Source organism: Bos grunniens, chromosome 5 (assembly GCF_055505025.1).
Source record: "Bos grunniens cultivar Pamir isolate PY7600 chromosome 5, Bosgru_T2T1.0, whole genome shotgun sequence".
NCBI lineage: Eukaryota > Metazoa > Chordata > Mammalia > Artiodactyla > Bovidae > Bos > Bos grunniens.
The window spans coordinates 111367015-111386605 of NC_141169.1; the positions used below are offsets into that span (position 1 = coordinate 111367015).

The 19591-nt window shown below is 54.8% G+C and overlaps 1 protein-coding gene across 31 annotated transcripts in view; it reads right to left on the minus strand.

Annotated features, from left to right (window-relative positions):
- Nucleotides 1–2677: 2677 nt before the first annotated feature.
- The window catches only part of CSNK1E (casein kinase 1 epsilon), a 36871-nt gene continuing 19957 nt past the window's right edge, over nt 2678–19591 (minus strand). For 6 of the 31 annotated variants that reach the window (XM_086402814.1, XM_086402813.1, XM_086402812.1 and 3 more), the window contains exons 3-7: nt 14133–14243; nt 13853–14001; nt 12215–12443; nt 11435–11605; nt 9618–10309 (exon numbers count right to left, since the gene is read on the minus strand). In XM_086402814.1, coding sequence (XP_086258940.1) covers nt 9645–10309; nt 11435–11605; nt 12215–12443; nt 13853–14001; nt 14133–14243 — 1325 coding nt within the window. In that variant the 3' untranslated portion in view covers nt 9618–9644. The other 25 variants (XM_086402825.1, XM_086402824.1, XM_086402826.1 and 22 more) reach the window with 9 other exon arrangements.

Below are 19591 nucleotides of genomic sequence, written 5' to 3' on the forward strand. Positions count from 1 at the left end.
TCCTCAGTCTCACAGGAAGGTCCAGGAGACCCTTTACTAGGGCTGAGCCAGACTGGAATGCCAGCCCTGGAAGAGACCTGAATTATGAGGATTTTGAGTGATGCCCAAGACTTACAAGGGGGCTCTCAGAGCCCTCCATCCCCTCCTCAGGTTGAGTTCTTGCCTGTGGGCAGAGATCATGGTCATAGTGGCTCTTGGGTTAATGAATACGTAGGACAGTAATGTGTGCTGGGTAAACGTGAACTGCTAGACCAATTCTTAGATAAGCTGGTCAGACAAAGGCCGCTGAGGCTGAGGGCTGTTTCTTTATCGGAGCTTGGGCTTGGCTGAAGAGACCACCCAGGGTCATCTATGGCACAACTGTCTTCATGGTGTTCCTTCATCTGAAGGCAGAGAGGTTAATACCTAACTCAGGATTAATGGATAGAATTGTGGATAAGATAATGCTGTGAAGAGTGCTTTGAACTCTCCCCACTCAGCAGGGTCGCAGCATCACCTGGAACGTGTTAGGATGTGGACCCCCAGGCCCATTCCAGCCCTCCTGAATCAGAAGCTGCATTGTAACAAGTTCCCCAGGTGGTTTGTGTGTAGTTTTTTTCTTTTTTAATATTCACCTGTGTCGGATGATGCCACACAATATGCCAGCAAATTTGGAAAACTCAGCAGTGGCCTCAGGGTTGGAAAAGGTCAGTTTTCATTCCAATCCCAAAGAAAGGCAATCCCAAAGAATGTTCAAACTACTGCACAATTGCACTCATCTCACAAGCTAGCGAAGCAATGCTCAAAATTCTCCAAGCTAGGCTTTAATGGTACATGAACCAAGAACTTCCAGATGTTCAAGCTGGATTTAGAAAACTCAGAGGAACCAGAGATCAAATTGCCAACATCCGCTGGATCATCAAAAAAGCAAGAGAGTTTCAGAAAAACATCTACTTCTGCTTTATTGACTATACCAGAGCCTTTGACTGTGTGGATCACAACAAACTGTGGAAAATTCTTCAAGAGATGGGATTATCAGACCACCATATGTGCCTCCTGAGAAATCTGTATGCAGGTCAAGAAGCAACAGTTAGAACCGGACATTGAACAGACTGGTTCCAAATTGGGAAAGGAGTACATCAAGGCTGTATATTGTCACCCTGCCTGTTTAACTTATATGCAGAGTACATCACGAGAAATGCCAGGCTGGATTAAAGCACAAGATGGAATCAAGATTGCTGGGAGAAAATCAATAACCTCAGATACGCAGATGACACCACCCTTATGGCAGAAAGCGAAGAGGAACTAAAGAGCCTCTTGATGAAAGAGGAGAGTGAAAAAGTGGGCTTAAAACTGAACATTCAGAAAACTAACATCATGGCATTCTATCCCATCACTTCATGGTAAATAGATGGGGAAACAATGGAAACGGTGACAGGTTTTATTTTGGGGGGACTCCAAAATCACTGCAGATGGTGACTGTAGCCATGAAATCAAAAGACACTTGCTCCTTGGAAGAAGAGCTATGACCAACCTAGACAGCATATTAAAAAGCAAAGACATTACTTTGCCAACAAACGTCCGTCTAGTCAAAGCTATGGTTTTTCTAGCAGTCATGCATGGATGTTGAGAGTTGGACTATAAAGAAAGCTGAGCGCCAAAGAATTGATGCTTTTGAACTGTGGTGTTGGAGAAGACTCTTGAGAGTCCCTTGGACTGCAAGGAGATCCAACCAGTCCATTAAAGGACATCAGTCCTGACTATTCATTGGAAGGACTAATGCTGAAGCTGAGGCTCCAATACTTTAGCCACCTGATGTGAAGAATTGACTCTCTGGAAAAGACCCTGATGCTGGGAAAGATTGAAGGCACGAGGAAAAGGGGACAATAAAGGATGAGATGGTTGGATGGCATCACTGACTCGACGATGACACGAGTTTGAGCAAGCTCCGGGAGTTGGTGATGGACAGGGAAGGCTGGCGTGCTGCAGTCCATGGGGTCGCAAAGAGTTGGATACAACTGAATGACTGAACTGACTTGACCGGCTGTGTCGGGGCTTAGTTGCAGTACGCGTGATCTTTAATGCAGTGCATGGACTCCCAAGTTGTGGCACACAGGATCCAGAGCACATGGGCTTCAGTATTTTCGGCTCCGTGGCACGCGGGATCTTAGTTCCCTACCCAGGGATTGATCCCGTGTGCCCTGCATTGCAAGGCAGATTTTATTTATTCACTTTTTGGCTGTGCTGGGTTTTCATTGCTCTTGGGGCTTCTGTCTAGTTGTGGTGCATAGGGTTCTCATCGTGGTGGCTTCTCTTGCTGCAGAGCACGGGCTCTATAGGTATTCAGCCTTCAAGAGTTGCAGCCCCTGGGCTCTAGAGCACAGGTTCAACAGTTGTGGCTCACAGGTTTCAGTCGCTCCTTGGTATGTGAGATCATCCTGGAACCAGGGATCAAACCTGTGCTTCCTGCACTGGCAGGCTGATTCTTGACCACTGAGCCACCACGGAAGCCCACGCAAGGCAGGTTCTTAACCGCTGCACCACCAGGAACGTCCCTGTGTGTGGTTTTTGAAGCAAAGTGTTGAAACAGCCCCAAGGAGGCACCAAGCGCTGCTCGAGTGTCCCCAGCCATACCCGGTTCACCAGGTCTGCTGGGGAGAAGCCCCCAGAGCAAGAGGTGGACCAAGGGCTTCCCAGGTCACTTTATCCTTTTCTACTTTATTACTTCAAATTAACAACCACAATAAAGCTCAAAAAAGTCCAATATTTACACAGGAAAAAAGTACAAAATTCCCCCCGAAGTTCTTCAGTATTTTTTTTTTCAGTTTTTTAAATTACAAAGTAATAAAAAGCTTTGCTCTTTAATTAAAAAAAAGAAGAAAGAATAAAAGGGGAAACAGAGGTAAATAAATTAGGAAATACACACACGGAAAAAGAAAAAACAAACAAAAATAAAGTAAAAAAAGGGTTAACTAGGTGGGATGGATAAATCCAGTGCCCAGCCCTGAACCCCAGGCTCCTCCTGACAGAGACAGAACACTGGGAAGGGGGAACCCAGGTGAGTGTCAGAACCAGGGAATTAATTCATAACCCAGGAGCCAGATGCTTTCTGGAAGTAGTCTCCACGGATTCTGTCCCTACACCAGGGGGACCACAGGCCGAGGACAGTCTCAGGGGTCGGTGGTGGCAAAGACTGTCTGTACCCTTCTTGAGGGACATGGAGGTCACTGCCCACTCCCATGTCCTTGTCAGGGGCATAAGAACAGAAAAATTGGCCTGGCAGGCGGGCAGGACACCTGCTGTCCTAGGAGACAGAGGTCAGATACAGACACACACGCCCACAAGGACTCTCAGCCCCACCGCCTCACCACCCCACTCCTCAAGGTCTCTGTGGGGAGGCAGAGAAGGGACTCTCACGCTCAAGGGGGCACTGACAAAAGCCCAACACAGAAAGTTGGTGACCTTCATCTCAGGGTGGGGGGTGGGGACTGCACTCATCTCCTGAGGTCCCCAGGCTCACGAACACCCAGCGGGACCTGCCTCTGACCAGCAGATCCATTCCTCCCAGCGCCTCGGGCCACCTCCTGAGGGCCTGTGAGGACCCGCTGCAGCTCCAGTGCAGAAATGTCCCTCCTGGCCAAGTCAGGCGGTGGCTGGGTGGGGCCGTGGCATCCGGTGAGTGTAGCCTGGTATCTGGGAGCCTCTGGCAGCCTGGAGGTTGTGGGCAGCGGGGAACGTGAAGGGACAGGATTCTCTGTGCTGAGGGTATCCCATCTTCTTGCCATCGGCAAATTAAAAAAAAAAAAAAAAAGAAAAAAAAATTCGAAACAGAATCCATCGTTGGTTTTGTGCTGGGTTTTTTTCTTTTTGTTCTTTTGAGTGGTTTCTTTTCCCCATCTTTTTGTTTTTTGTTTTTTGTTTTTTTTTAAAGAAAATACAGTGAAGACACTAGAAAGGGGGAGAGAGAAGACAGATAAGGTGGGCATCTGCCCTGGTCACCCAGCCGCCAGCCACCTTCCGCTCCGGTCTCCCTGGCCCCAAGGCTCCGAGTCAGTCCCTCTACAGCACACAGTGTGCTCAGCCGCTCAGTCATGTCCGACTGTGACCCCATGGACTGTAGCCTGCCAGGCTCCTCCATCCATGGGGATTCTCTGGGCAAGAACACTGGAGTGGGTGGCCATGCCCTCCTCGAGGATCTACCCAACCCAGGGATTGAACCCCAGGTCTTCCACACTGCAGGCGGATTTTTGACCGTCTGAGTCACAGTAGGTGCTTCATTTTCACAGAAAAGACACAATCACTTTCTCTCCTCTCTTTTGGTGAACAGCCACCTCCTAGCTATACAAACACCCAACCCTGCCATGAATGGGGCTGGTTCCTGGGCGTGAGGCTGACAAAGGTAAAGCCCGAATGCCGGCCCAAAGCTACCTGCGGAATAAACGTCCACAAAGCAGGTCACACGCAGCTGGTGTGAGGTCAAGCCCATGAAATGTCAGCTGCTGCCAGCCACGTGCATATTCCCCAGGGAGCTCAGACTACCCCTCCCCAACACACACACACACACACACACACTCAAGTTAGTCCCTGCCACACCTGCGTTCCAGATGGGGCCCCAGTGAGCTGAGCTGTAACACCCCGCCTCAAAGCCTCGTGCAACCACAGGTCCCATCAAGGCTCATACTGACCAGAGGGCGCCCCCCACCCTCCCAGCCCTGGGGCTGCGGAGGTCACCAAGGGGCTTCTCAGAGAGCAGGTAAACTCCTGACTTCAAGGCTTTACTCTAAGTGGTTTGCATGAATGAAGCATAACCGCCCAGAGGCTGAGACCAGGGCGAAAGCCCTGGGGAAGGTCACAGGGTGGGCCCTCGGGTTCCGTCCCTGCTACCAACTTCCCAGAACAGTTAGGGCAGCATGGGGATGGAAAGCCGGCCCCACACAAAGAGAGGGCTTTCTGGCAGAAATTAGCTGGTATGGGCCGGGCCTGCTCAGAGCACAACCATGGGTTCTTCCAGGGACCGTGGGGGTCCAGACCTGGCTGGGCTGCGACTGCAGAAGACGTCGACTCACCTAAGCAAATACTGGTCCGATGGGGGCTCCTCCTCACTTCCCGAGGTGGTCAAATGGCACGCTTGTCTGGGGGGAGGGAGGCAGAAGGGTGGGAGGGGCTGAGCTGCTGGCAGGATAAGCGGGCAAGTCTCTCCCCACTACAGAAATCCACCCCGCCAGGCCTCTCATGCAAGGGAAGGAGTGGGTGTGTGATCTCAAGCACCCCAGATGTTCGCATCTTGTAGACAAGCACGCTGCCCCGGGAGGCCCAGCAGCTGCTCAAGGCCGTGGGCTTCCCAGCTCTCAACCTGTCCTGCTGGGGTGCCACCACCGCCTCTGGAGGCCCAGAGTGGCTCTCCCGCCCACCTCTGCCAGACCCCTTCCCCGGGGATCCTCCCTTCCCCACTTTGCTAGTCCACACACAGCCCCTATGTGGGGGCCACCCGATGGGGTCCGACCACCCCTCCATCCCGTGCTGAGTGGGGACGGCGGGGGCGTGCTGATGGCAGGGACCACGACCCCCTCCGCTGTGAGCTCCCTGCCACCCACCCGGGCTGGGGCCCCTGGCAGAGGGCTGGGTCCTGACTCCCACCGCCTTGCTGGGGCAGTGGTGAGGCCCAGAAGGGGCTGGGGGCAAGGGCAGCTCACCTGTGAGGCTGAAATCCGGGAGACCTCTTGCCGCCCAGTGAGGTCGGAGGACGAGACATTGGCAGGCGCGCCCCTGTGTAGCCTCATGCTCACCTTCCTCTCTCTGTCGACCCGTGAGATCGCTCTGGGAGAAGTATTGCCTGGAAGGCAAGGCGGGGGGTCGGGGTTGGGGGAGGAGGGAGAGGGAAGCTGCCCTCAGCACCCAGGCCCCTGGCTGCCCTGCGCCCCCGACACTGGAGACCCCCGCCCACTGCCCAAGGTGCCCGCTCACCAGCTTGCTGGATACGGGAGGCAGGGGTGGAAGCCACAGGCTCGGCTGCACTGCGGAGCCGGTTGGCAGCGGCCCCCGTGGGTGGGCCAGGGGGCAGGGCCCGGGTTGCCGACCCCCGGAGCTGCCCCATCCTCTCCTCTCGCTCGTGTTCTCGCCGCTCCCGGTCCACGTCCTCGGGGTTTCGGGCTGCACCCTGCGGGCATGAGACGAGAACCCTGGTCAACCCTGCGGGGGTTGGGGTGCTCCGGGATCCGGCACTCCATCGGGGTCAGAGCAGGGGAGGCAGGCCGGGGGGTGTGTGTCTCAGAAACCCTCAGGTCCCACCGCCTCCCCACAAAGCAGGTAGCCCGAGAGACCCGGAGATGCCCCCTGATCACACTGCACAGATAAAAAACAAAGCCACACGACTGCCCAGGAGAAAGCTCGACCTGGGGAGCAGAGGGAGGTCACTCTGTCCTGGTCTCGTGGGGCCTGGAGTCAGGGCTGGGAGGACTGATGCCCCAGGACGGCCAACCAACCTAGGTTCCCCACCGCCCCCATGTACAGAGGGCCCTTGGTTCCCTGACGCTTCCAAACACAGCAGGGCAGGTGCTCAGAGGCCGAGAAAAGAGTTACAAGGCGAGCTGAAGGCAGGGCCAGGACTCAAACAGGCCTCTCAGGGCCCAGTTAGAGGGATCTTTTCCAAGGGCTGCTCTTCCCCTGGACCTGGCAATGGTTTCACAACTAAGAGGCCCAAGGGACCCACACAGATGCTGCCTTGCTTGGGATGGGAGCTGGAGAAGGCATGGACTAGATGCCCCATGGAAGAAAGAGGCCCAGCAGGCAGACGGGGGCGGAAGAGGTGCGTGAGCCCCTGGGGGGCTCTGCCCTCTAGCCACTGCCACCCCCAATGCAGGAGGAAAGGAGAAAGGCCGAGAGAGAGGAGCGTGGCATGGGGGCGGCAGCGGCCGCGTTACCTAGTTGGTCCTGGGGTCGTCCACAGGGAAGGGCAGGGGGCTGGCATGAGGGGGGCCGCATCTGTGGAGGAGAGAGCTGCAGGCTGAGTTGGGGGGGCGGAGGCGGCCTGCTCATGGGCCACAGGCTCCTACAACCCTGTCTCTCCCAGAGAACCGGCCGAGAAGGCCTGACTATCCTTCAGAGATGGGGTGGGGGCTGGCTCTGGACTTAAAAGCAACTCCAGGAGCTAGCGGTTGGGGGATCAGAGGATCCTTGGATCCTACAGGAAGAACCAGGACCCAGAGAGGCCTCGGGAGGCCTGGGGCCGCACAGCTCAGGGCAGAACTGGGCTATGTCCCAGTCTCCGCTCGCCGTGCTCCCAGAGGACTCGGGCAGAACATTCTAGAGGTGTATGCTCTCCGTCCTCCCACCCTCAAGCCTGTCCAGGCAGGCCGGGAAGCACCAGGGCGATACCACCTGACCCCGGGTCCTCATCCTGGGCTCCCATCCACTCAGTTAACAGATGGGGAGAGAGAACGACTGAGCCAGAAGCAGGGCCAAACCTGTGACGAGAGCTGCCACGCCCACTCATTAAACGTCCCTCGGGGAGGGGGCACATCCACCCTGCAAGGCAGGTCCGAACTCACTCTCTGGTGGGGGGACACTGAGGCTCACTGAAGTCAAGTGACTCCCCCAGAGGTGCCCAGCCCAGGGGCTGTGGCTGAGCAGAGGGCTGGAGCCCTCGCCCTCCACAGACTTGGGCCCACAGTGGCCCTGCAGCAGAAGGAGCTGAGTCACTCATCCCGTTTTCCATCCAACCCGAGTGATGCCTCAAGAAATGCACACCAGGAAGGTCTCTTGGCTTTTATTTGCCCACAAGAAGACACAAAAGGTCAACGTCCGAGTCACATGAGCCTTCCCCTGTGTTGTGCAGACCCCTGTCCTTGGCAGTGTCAAGTTTCCACCCGGCTGGCTGGTTGGACTTCAGAATACAGTGGCTCTGTGCAGTATCCCAGGTTCCAGGTATCGGGGGACTCCGGGGCCCTGACGCTGAACAATACGGCGTGGCCCCTCCAAGGAGGGAAGTTCTCAGTCAAGGACAGGATCCTTCCCATGGAAGAGTTTGCAGCCCTCGGTGCCCAGCATGGTGTCCGGTCTGCTGGTAGGTGCTGGTGAAGGCTTCTTGTAGGCAGGGCAGGAGGGGTGATGTGGGAGGAGCTTGGCCTTGAGGTAAAAACGTGGAAGGTCCCCAGGGTGTGTCCACAGATACTTCCGCCAGGGGCAGCTGGAGGTGGTCAAGCTCACCATAGCGGGGATGGGGTCAGAGGTGCCCAGTTATCCAGTCCAATGGCCCTCAAGTCGGAGATCGGTGTGGGAGGTTGGTACCTCTGCTCAGCTTTTGCCTCTAGGGCCTGCCTCGATGGGAACTCCAGGAAGGGGTCAGGGTGCCAGCAAAGGGTGGAGAGAGTGCTCCCGGCCTGGCTTGAGGTGAGATCTTGTAGGCTGGGTGGTCCCATGAGAGGCTCTATGAGGAGCCATCTGGAGCTGCAGGTGCCCCTGGACTTTCTGCAATGATGGATGTGTTAACATCCACCTTGACAGGTGTGGCAGCCACTAGCTGGCCACCTGCGGCTCCTGAGAACTTTAAATATGGCAAACAATCTGAGGAAGTATGTTTTCAGCTTTAATTAACTTTAATGAAAAATTAGCCACATGTAGCCAGTGGCTACCACATTGGCGGGCATAGGCCCAGACTTTGCAAAATCCATTCTCTGAGCTGTACCAAGAGGAAGGGCCAAACTCGGCCCTGAACCAGACTCATGAATACGTCTGTACATGGATGAGAGGGTGGGCACAGTGCCCTAAGCAGCACCCTGGGGTGAGAGCTGTGCTCCTAGACAGAAGGTCTGCGGTGATGGCTGCCACTGCCCATCTCCCACCCTTGGGGCCCTCCAGCCTGTGGGACATTTTCATCCTCCGCCCAATCTCCGCCCCGCTCCTTAGGCCACTGTCTGAGAGTCAGAGAGAGCGCGGATCAGAGATCAAGTGCCAATCCCAGGGTCCTGGAGAACAAGGCCTCGTCCTGAGCATCCGGCAGAAGGGTGCCCGCCAAGAAAAGAGGCAGTCAGGAGGACATGCACTCCAGGTAGGGGCGTTTAATGAGCTCAGGTTCAACACAGAGGCTGACGGCGGGGTCTGGCCAAGGCTGTTCCTGGGGTCCACTGCCACCAGGCCCTCCAGGGCAAGGAACATGGTGTCTCCTTCAGGCTCTCTTCACCAGGCAGCTGATTCGTCCCCAAGAATCTCACAGCAGGGCCTTCTCTGCACGCCCTCTCCACTATACCCCCACCACATCAAGGGCTGTCTCCTCGGGCCTGGCCCCGATGGGCTTGGGCACACCTGGTGATGTCAGAACTGGGGCCCCGCAGCCCAGACCACAGGCCAGTAGTTTTGGGGGGGCAGCTCCTCCACCTCCTCCACGGGCCTATGTGGAGGGTCCTGGGTGCCCAGTGGCGCCGGGCACCTGGAAGGGACAGAGAGAGCACAGCGGAGGCTCAGCCTCTTAGGCTCCCCAACCCCGCCAAGCGGTAAGTCTCGGAGAAGTCAGATCCTGGAGGCGCTTACCAGTACACAGGTGGGTTCGCCGGCCCAGCACAGGGACAGGGGCGGGGGCTGGGCAGTGCAACAGCTTCGCTGTCGCGGGGCTGAGCCTGGCTCGAGGAAGCCCCCTTCTCCAGAAGAGACGTGAAACAAGATACAGGATGTCACAGATTCCGGAGTCCCAGGCCCAGCGGTTGAACACTTCTCCCCACCCCACCCCCACAACTCTTAAGAGAGAGAGAGAAAAGAGAGGTGCCTAGCAAGACCCAGGGTGCCACAACCAGGGAGAAGGAAGCCACAATGAAGGGGTCCAGGCTGGCCAAGGGGGACTCAGCAAAGGCCGCCAGCTGGCACGTGCAGGACACCAAGAGCAAGACGCTGCAGGCCAGGATCAAGACAGTGGGGGGGCCCACCAGTGCCATCCGGGCCCCGCTCACCCAGGCATCCAGGACGGACGGGAGGCCCAGGTGGGCCCTCTCGGGTCCGCTGGGAGGCGGCGCCCCACCTGGGCCCTGCTGACCGCGGCAGCACAGGCTGTCCGCACGGATGAAGCTGGAGTGGGGGTCACGTGCGCCGTCCAGCTCATAGCTCCCTGCTTCCGGGAGCCCCGCCCACCACAGGGTCACGTTGGCCTTCCCGGTCCAGTCCCCCATGCCCGCCTCGGCCTTCAGGAGACTCACGAATTTGAGCATGTTCCAGTCGAAGACGTAGTCGTAGGAGAAGCCCTGCCGGTGGAAGAGGTTGCGGAAGAGCTGGCGCAGGTAGGAGTAGTCGGGCTTGTCATCAAACCGCAGCGAACGGCAGAAGTTGAGGTATGTGGAGAACTCGGCTGGTGCGGGGGGCGGGGGGACAGAAGGTGCTGTCATGAGGCCTGCGCTCCCGGGGCCCCCCGGACGGCGCTGTGCTACCCAGCCCCCGCCCCTACAGATGCTCTGGACCTAAGAGGGGTCAAGACGATGTCCTCCCTACCACGATCTGTGAGCCCCAAAGACAGTCAAGAACCTGATGGAAATTCTAAGCCATAGGAGAAAAACTTGGGTTTCCTCCTCTGAAAACCAGAGGTGAGAGAGGGCCCTTGTGAGACGACAGAACACACACACACAGGTTCCTCTCCCGGGGCTCCTAAGGCCCGTGTAATTTCCTAAGTGGTGAGAGCACAAGGAGCATCCTGTCCAGACCTCAACGGAGGAGACTCCAGGTGGCTCCCGGATGGCAGCGGGTCAGCAGAAAGACCAAGCCATGATCAGAAACTTGCAACTCCTGGGGCCCACCCCTACCCGCTTCCCTAGAGAAGGGAGGGGGCTGGGATCAGAGTTAATGGTCGCAATGCCGATGGGATGAAGCCTCCATAAATATTGCAACAGCATGGGGTCTGGAGGGCTTCCTGGTTGGTGACCACATCCCCAACTCCACTCAAGAAAGAAGCTCCTGCATTCAGGACCCTCTCAGACCTCACTCTACAGGTCTCTCTTCAACTGGCTGCTCGTCGGTATCCTTTATCACATTCTTACATAGGCTGGTTAAAACGTATTTCCCTGACTTTGGTGAGCCAAATTAATCGAATCTGAAGAGGGAAATCTCAGATTTATAGCCAACTGATCAGGAGCACAGGTAGCAACCTGGACTCGTGACTGGCATCTGAAGTGTGGCAGGAACAGCCTCGTAGGATTGAGCCCTTAACTGCAGGGTCTGACGCTTCCTCCAGGGAGGTAGTGTCGGAAGTGAGTTAAAATGTAGGACACCCAGCTGGTGTCAAGCAAGGTCCAGCGTTGGTCTCAACACTCAGCCCTTGCGAGGAGAGGCAGGAGTGTGGGCTGAGGACGACAGAGCTATGAGTGACGGATGCTGTGGAGCCGGGCAGTGGGCCCAAGACGGGCTCTGTGCGGCCTTGCTGGGCCTCGGAAGGGGCCTTGGGGACGGCAGGCTAAGCACGCTGCCCCAGCGGGCTACTCACAGGGGTAGCCTTTGCAGAGGACCTCGATGGGCGTTGACATCTTCTTCTCGCTGATCCGCTCGTACTTCTGGCGTTTGGTGGCTGCTTTGAGGCCCTGCCAGGGCAGGGAGCCCAGGTTGAAGTACATGAGAACGTAGCCCAGACTCTCCAGGTCGTCTCGACGGCTTTGCTCTGCAGAGTCAAGGACAAGGTGAGGGGCAGGGTCCACCTGGGCTCCTGGCTGAGGGGGCCAGGACCCCTTTCTCCAGGACCTGCTCTTTGGGGTGAACAACCCTCCCTGTGCACTCAGCACAAGCCCACCCCACCCCACCACATGCTGGCTTGCTGCACTATTACCCCTCCTGCAGAGCAGGGGCCTGAGGCTGGGCTTTGCTCACTCAACCTAGGCCTAGTGTCTCCAGCTCAGGCTCTCATTCATTTAGTCCCTATGCAGTAGGCACCCCAGGGCCTCCCTGCCCAGCCCACCCCACGGATCAGGCACAAACAGTGGCATCAGACAGGGCTGGGTCAGACCTGACTTTAACACTTGCTAAGCAGCACGACCTTAAGTGCCTGTGTCACACGGTCAGCCTGCAATTCCCAGCTGTAAAAATGGGGACACGTCCCCGCCCACCAAGGCTGCTGTGGGGATGACTAAGGCATGAAATAAAGAGTGCTTCTTGCGAAGGAGAAGACCTGCCTATGTGACCAGCTGAGGAATAAACCCAGGCTGCAGAAGGAAGCCAAGGTCCTGGCGGGCAGCCCATAGGTACCCTCTGCTCCCAGGTCTTGTGCACTCACCGATGCCCAGGTGGGTGTTGATGGAGGCGTAGCGGGCAGTGCCAGTCAAGTTCTTGTTTTCCCGGTAGGGGATGTGCTGGTGGGTGCGGGCGTCCCGGTACTTCTTGGCCAGGCCGAAGTCAATGATGTACACCAAGTTGCCCTTCTTCCCCAGCCCCATGAGGAAGTTGTCAGGCTTGACGTCCCGGTGGATGAAGTTCTTGGAGTGGATGTACTCAATGCGGCTGATCTGGGGGAGGGGAGAGCGAGTCACTCAGCAAGTGCTGAGGCAGGGGGAGCAGGGCTCGCCAGATGCTCAGAGCCAGGCCTGGGCTGGGGGCTGGGGCCCTACAAATGGAAAACACATCCGTGGTCCCTGCCAATGGATGGGGACCCCTGCCACGAGGAGGGGAGCAAGATCAGTCTGCAGCCACCATGTATGATGATTTTAAAGGGGCAGGTCAGGGAAGGCTTCCTGGAGGAAGCGACAGTAGAGAGAAACTCTGATGGAGGGGTTCATCGGGTTTGCTGTGACACAGGAAAGAAAGCAAGGCAGGAAAGTACATGGCAAGCTCTAGAAAGGAAGCCCAGAAAGGCACTCAGGCCTCATCTGCCTGGCCCTACACCCTCAGGGTACAGAAGAGGCCCTCAAGGAACCAGAGAGGCATTTCAGAGGTTGTTCTGCCAACCAGACTGGGGGGAACAGGAGCACATGGAACCCTAAACTTGGTAGGTAGGGGTGACAGAGATGAAGCACACAGGCAGGATTTAACCCCTGGCTTCTGGAGGATACCGAAGTCAGGGAGACACAGAGGACCTTCCTTTCAACAATGTGTTAGAAACACATGTTAATAAATATGCACACAATCTGTCTTCTGGCAGGTTGGCCCCCTCCCTGGGCCTCAAGCTTCTGAATATTTCCTAAACTCAAAAAACCTAGACTTTTTTGAGTTTCACGTCCTGTGAGAATCTGACAACCCTCTCTGCGCACACACATTTAGCCTAAAATTGGAGGATGTCTGCGGACTTTCTGCAGGGCAGACACAGACCCTGGGGAACAAGATCTCCACGTTCCATTCCAGGGCCAGGATTTTTTTTTTTTTTTTTTTTTTTGCTGTGCCATGCAGTATTGTGGGATCTTTGTTCCCTGACCCAGGATTGAACCTGTGCCTCCTGCATTGAAAGCAGAGTCTTAACCACTAGACCACCAGGAAAGTCCCCCAGGGCCAGGATCCTGTGCTTTACTTTTTTTTTTTCCTCCCTTGAATTTATAAAAGGATTGAGGATGCAAGAAATGTTTGTCTGTGGGCACTGGGGCCAGGGGGCGTCCCAAGTGACCCCACAAAAGGGAGCCACTCCTGAGGAGACAAGGCCCAGCAGCTTACCTATGGCCACTGCATGGGAACAGGCCCAAAGGTCTGGGTGACCGCAGGCTTTTCAGTCACCCGAGGGCAGAGTCCCAGGCCTTCCGTGGGAGCCCAGCTGAGCAGGTCTGGAGCGGAAACTGGCAGTCTATATGTTAATACCCACTCCCAGCCATGGCTGATGGTCAAGGTCCCCTGGTCCCAGTCCCAGGTCGCTGTCACTGCTTCCTGCTCCAGTATCCTCCAGCTGGGTACCCAGTGGCCCCCGGCCTGAGGGAGGAGTTGGGGGACTCACCATCTGGTCGGCCAGGAGCAGCACAGTCTTGAGGCTGAACTTGCGGGAGCAGAAGTTGAAGAGGTCCTCGAGGCTGGGCCCCAGCAGCTCCATGACCATCACGTTGTAGTCCCCCTCGGCCCCGCACCACTTGATGGATGGGATCCCCACTGCATGGAGGCAGGGCAGTCAGGCGCCGTCACTCCCCAGCCCACCAGTCCCTGGGCCCCTCCCCGTGCAAGTGCTCAAGGCACAGGTGCAGAGCTCCCACCCCCACACCCACCGCCCCTCCGGCCCTCACCTCCCCCCTGCATCATCTTGTAGAATTTGCTCTCGATGTGCAGCTGGGGGTGCTTCGTCTTCACACACTCTAGCTTGATGGCGACTTCTTCACCAGAGGCAATATTGGCACCTGCAGGGGCAGAGGGACCCAGGTCACACTCAGCTGGCCAGGCAGCCCCAGGCCAGGACCACTCCATGTCTGCCCCTGAGCAGCTCAGTGTCCCTTGGGAAGAGGCTGGAAAAGTGGTGGAGGCCCCAGGCTGTATCCAGGGGAAGCAGAGGGACCAGGGAGCACAGAGCATGCCCCTGACCCAGCGTGGGCAGGAAGGGAGAACCAGAACTGCAGCACGTGCTGGTGGAAGGAGGGAAGGGCTGCGGACCATGCAGAGAACTGGAGGCTGGGGCAGCAGGCGACCAGACGGGAGGGGGTCAGGGCGGGGCCGAAAAACGTTCCCAGACCACTCAAGGGAGCTGTGTCCTGCAGAGTGGAGCCATTGACGACTCCCTGGAGAGAGGCGCCGTCAGTGGGGCGTAGAGCCGAGGAGGGGAACAGGCAGAGGCGCAGGGCCGTCTCGAGAAAGATTCCAACCCAAGCTGTGCCGGGCCTCAGTTTCCCCAGCTGCAGCCACGGGCAGGCTGAGCTGGAAGGCTGGGGGCTAAGCTGAGAGGCGAGCTCCTGCTGGGAGCCAAGGGGTACTAGAGCTGCCATCACTAAATGGTGTAGTCTCAGCACAGAGACAACACAGAAAGTCCGGAGGAGGAGACAGCCACTGGAAGAAGGGAGGGCATGATAAAGCCAGGACCTCAAACCAGGGATGCCCGAGATGGGGTTCCACAACAAACATGCCTGGAACAGCTGGCAATCTGAGGAAAGACAACACAGCTCACGCCACGCACCACAAGTCCTGAGTAGAGCAGAAGATCACACGGGGGAAAAAAGACTGGAGTGTAAGTTGGCTCAACCACTTTGGAGGCCAGGCTGGTCTCTGTCTGGTAAAGCTGAACACACACAGACCCTCAGCCAAACCAGGCCACTCCCAAGGGTACACCCTTCAGAAACGTGACTGCCGGGAGGCCAAGCAAGGACCTTTGCGCAGCAGCAAAGGAGCACAACGTCCAGCACCAGAAATCAGCCGCGAGGTGGGGCAGGCGCCCAGGGACGCCCCAGGCAGGGGGAGCCAGCACGACGGCTGTGGGGGTGGCTCTCTGCACCTGAACCCTCCCTGAGCAGAGGGCAAGGAGCAGCACCGCTGACAAAGGCCAGAAGGTGGAGACACCCGAGAGCCCATCAGCGCAGCCGTGGACCGCCACTCTGCCTGTCCCTAAAAACGAACAGGGGACCGACACAGGCTGCGACGCTGACGAACCTCACAAACATGGTGCATGGTGGATCAGCCACACTCCAGAGGGCAAACACTGTCTGATTCCAGTATATGAAATGCCCGGAACAGGGGAACCCACAGAGACAAAGGTTAGACTGGTGGCTGCCAGGGACTGGGGCAGGGGGAAGTAGGACAGGCCACAGGGCAGGCTACCCTGCTTAACAGGTGCAGGGTTTTCTTCTGGGTGATGAAAATGTTTTGGAACTAGACAGGGATGGTGGTCACACACACTGGGATTGTACTAGAGTCAGTGAAGCTGCTCAGTCCTATCCGAATGTGATCCCATGGACTGTAGCCTACCAAGCTCCGCCATCCATGGAATTTTCCAGGCAAGAGTACTGGAGTGGGATGCCATTTCCTTCTCCAGGGGATCTTCCTGACCCAGGGATCGAACCCAGGTCTCCTGCATTGCAGGCAGACGCTTTACCATCTGAGCCACCAGGGAAGCCCCTGAGATTGTACTGCTGCTGCTGCTAAGTCGCTTCAGTCGTGTCCGACTCTGTGCGACCCCATAGATGGCAGCCCACCAGGCTCCCCCGTCCCTGGGATTCTCCAGGCAAGAACACTGGAGTGGGTTGCCATTTCCTTCTCCAATGCATGAAAGTGAAAAGTGAAAGTGAAGTTGCTCAGTCCTATCAGACAATGGTATACTTTTAAAATGATTAATTTATGTCATGTGAATTTCACCTCAATTTCAGGGGGAGAAAAAAAAGAGGAAGGAAGAGACAGAAGGATGCAAGCACAATCCTGACTGTCTCAATTTTAAAACATTCCATGCCGAAATATATACAGTTTAGGGATATAAACATGTGATAGAACTCTTCAACAAAAGGGAATAACTTAAAATGTAAGATTCAGACAGTCCTTACCTTTGTTTGGGGGAAGCAAAGGGCAGGATGGGGTGTGGTTACCTCCGTGTGGGGGAAGCAGACGGCAGGATGGGGTGGGTTACTAGGGGTCTTCAGGGTGACAGAGCTGTCTTCCTCCAACTAGTGGTGAGAAGAGTGCCTTAAACCATGCACATGTTTTATACATTTAATTTAAAAAATAAAACAATGAGATGTTACAGGAAGGGAGCATTGCTTTTAATTTGGGGGTAGGCAAGGTTTCCCAAAGAAAGGCAATGCCAAAGAATGTTCAAACTACTGCACAATTGCACTCATCTCACACACTAGCAAAGTAATGCTCAATATTCTCCAAGCCAGGCTTCAACAGTATGTGAACCAAGAACTTCCAGATGTTCAAGCTGGATTTAGAAAAGGCAGAGGAACCAGAGATCAAATAGCCAACATCTGCTGGATCATCAAAAAAGCAAGAGAATTCCAGAAAAACATCTACTTCTGCTTTATTGACTACGCCAACGCCTTTGACTGTGTGGATCACAACAAACTGTGGGAAATTCTTCTAGAGATGGGAATACCAGACCACCTGACCTGTCTCCTGAGAAATGTGTATGCAGGTCAAGAAGCAACAGTTAAAAGTGTACATGGAACAACAGACTGGTTCCAAATCGGGAAAGGAGTACGTCAAGACTGTATACTGTAACCCTGCCTATTTAACTTATATGCAGAGTACATTATGAGAAATGCCGGGCTGAATGAAGTACAAGAAGGAATCAAGATTGCCAGGAGAAATATCAGTAACTTCAGACATGCAGATGACGTGACCCTTATGGCAGAAAGCAAAGAACTAAAGAGCCTCTTGATGAAAGTGAAAGAGGAGAGTGAAAAAGTTGGGTTAAAACTCAACATTCAGAAAACTAAGATCATGGCATCTGGTCCCATCACTTCAAGGCAAATAGATAGGGAAACAACGGTTGGGCTCCAAAATCACTGCAGATGGTGACTGCAGCCATGAAATTAAGACACTTGCTCCTTGGAAGAAAAGCTATGACCAACCTGACAACATATTAAAAAGCAGAGACATTATTTTGCCAACAAAGGTCAGTCTAGTCAAAGCTATGATTTTTCCAGTAGTCATGTATGGATGTGAGAGTTGGACTATAAAGAAAGCTGAGTGCCGAAGAATTGATGCTTTTGAACTGTGGTCTTGGAGAAGACTCTTGAGAGTCCCTTGGACTGCAAGGAGATCCAACCAGTTCATCCTAAGGGAAATCAGTCCTGAATTTTCATTGGAAGGACTGATGCTGAAGCTGAAACTCCAATACTTTGGCCACCTGATGTGAAGAACTGACGCTTTTGAAAAGACCCTGATGCTGGGAAAGACTGAAGGCGGGAGAAGGGGATGACAAAGGATGAGATGGTTGGATGGCATCACCAACTCGATGGACGTGAGTTTGAGTATGCTCTGGGAGCTGGTGATGGACAGGGAAGCCTGGTGTGCTGCAGTCCATGGGGTTGCAAAGAGTCGGATACGACTGAGCAACTGAACTGAACTGAAAGGTCTTCTACCCCTGACTTAACATCCAGAAGCCATAAAAAAAAAGTCTCCCTCCCCTCCAAAAGAGGAATCCCTTCCGCATGGCAAAAACACCACAAACAAACTCCAAAGACTTACAGTACATACTCGTAACTTTTATCAATGGCAAAGAACTAATATCACACTTATACTGAGCGTCTACAAATCAGCAGGAAAGAGACCAACAACTCCACAGAAAATAGGCTGAAGGAGTCAAACACACACTTAACAGAGAAAGAAATTATTAGTATAAAAATGGCTTACTCATGAAGACACCCAACCTCCTGTAAGAGAAAATATAAGTTAATATTATCCTGAAAGACCAAGTCCATGTAAGGTGGCCTGCATTGCAGGGGCAGGGGGCTCCCCTCCCCAGCGGGCAGGCCCCATATGAACTGGGGAAGCAGGCTGCAGGGCCGCCTGGCTCCCTCCGGCTTCCACTTGGGGGAGTTTAGTCAACACAGGCACACACAGGGCAAAACAGGCCTGGATGAGGCTGTGGGCTGTAGGCTGTTTGCAATAGTAAAAGCTTGGAAACAACCCAAATGTCCAGCGCGGGCCCTGGTTAAATAAAGAAAGGCCCATCCATAAAGCGGAACACAATGGAGAAAGAATGAGGAAGCTCTCTCGGTGCAGAAGTGGAAAGATCTCAAAGATATAGGAAGTGAAAAGGCGAAGTACAGAACCGTATGTATTCAGTGCTCGAGGACACAGTATGTATCTGTGTTTGGTTGTATCTACATAAAGAAACACTGAAAAGAAACAGGAGAAACCCACAAGGCTGGAGCAGGGCAGGGGAGTGAAAGGACATTTCTCTGATACTAAGTTATATGTTGTCCTTGTTTTTTTTCAAAACCTTTGTTAAAATTCACATACTTTGAAGTGTAGGATTCAGTGGGGTTTTTTTGGTACATTCACAAGGTTATGCAACCGGGACCACAATCAATTTTAGAATACTTTCACCATCCTCAAAACACGCGTATCTCTTAGTAGTTACTCCCCACCTCCCCCAGCAACCCCCCCAATCTAGGCACCCACGGAGCCACTTTCTGTCTCTATGGATATGCCTACTCCTGCCACTTCATACAGATGGAATCATACAATATGCGATCTTTTGTAACTGGCTTCTTTCCCTTAGTATGCTTGTGTATTTTGGACTTTGGTTGTGTGTATTTTCATTTCTGAATCATACAAAATTAAAATTAAAAAAATAAAGCAGATCTCCAAATTCAGTGCACAATGGGAGGAGAGAAAGCACTGTGCAAACTCTAAGGTGCTTTTGAAACATCAACACTCATCGCTGGGGAAAGCCTCGCGTGTTTCTGGGGGCACAGTAAGGATGCAGGCGGTGGGGGCTGGGGCTCACTACAGTCCACCAGCCTAGCAGTGGCAGGAAAGGCTGCAAAGGCTCCTGCGGTGTGAGGAGGACTGGGCCAGAGTGGTCATAGCACGTGCAAAGGCCCGACGGGTGGGGTGCAGTGAGCTCTGGGTGGTTCTGGTGCAGCTAGCTGGTGCTCGAGTGGGCCGAAGCAGACAGTGGAAGAGGTGAGCGGGGAGGAGGCGGGAAGGGTCTCAAGTGCCACAATCCTAGGCATCAGCCTGAGCCTCTGGGGACCAGGCCTGGCTGCCTTATTACAGGGCCCTGTGATTCTGTGGTGGGGCCGTCCTGCGCATTGCA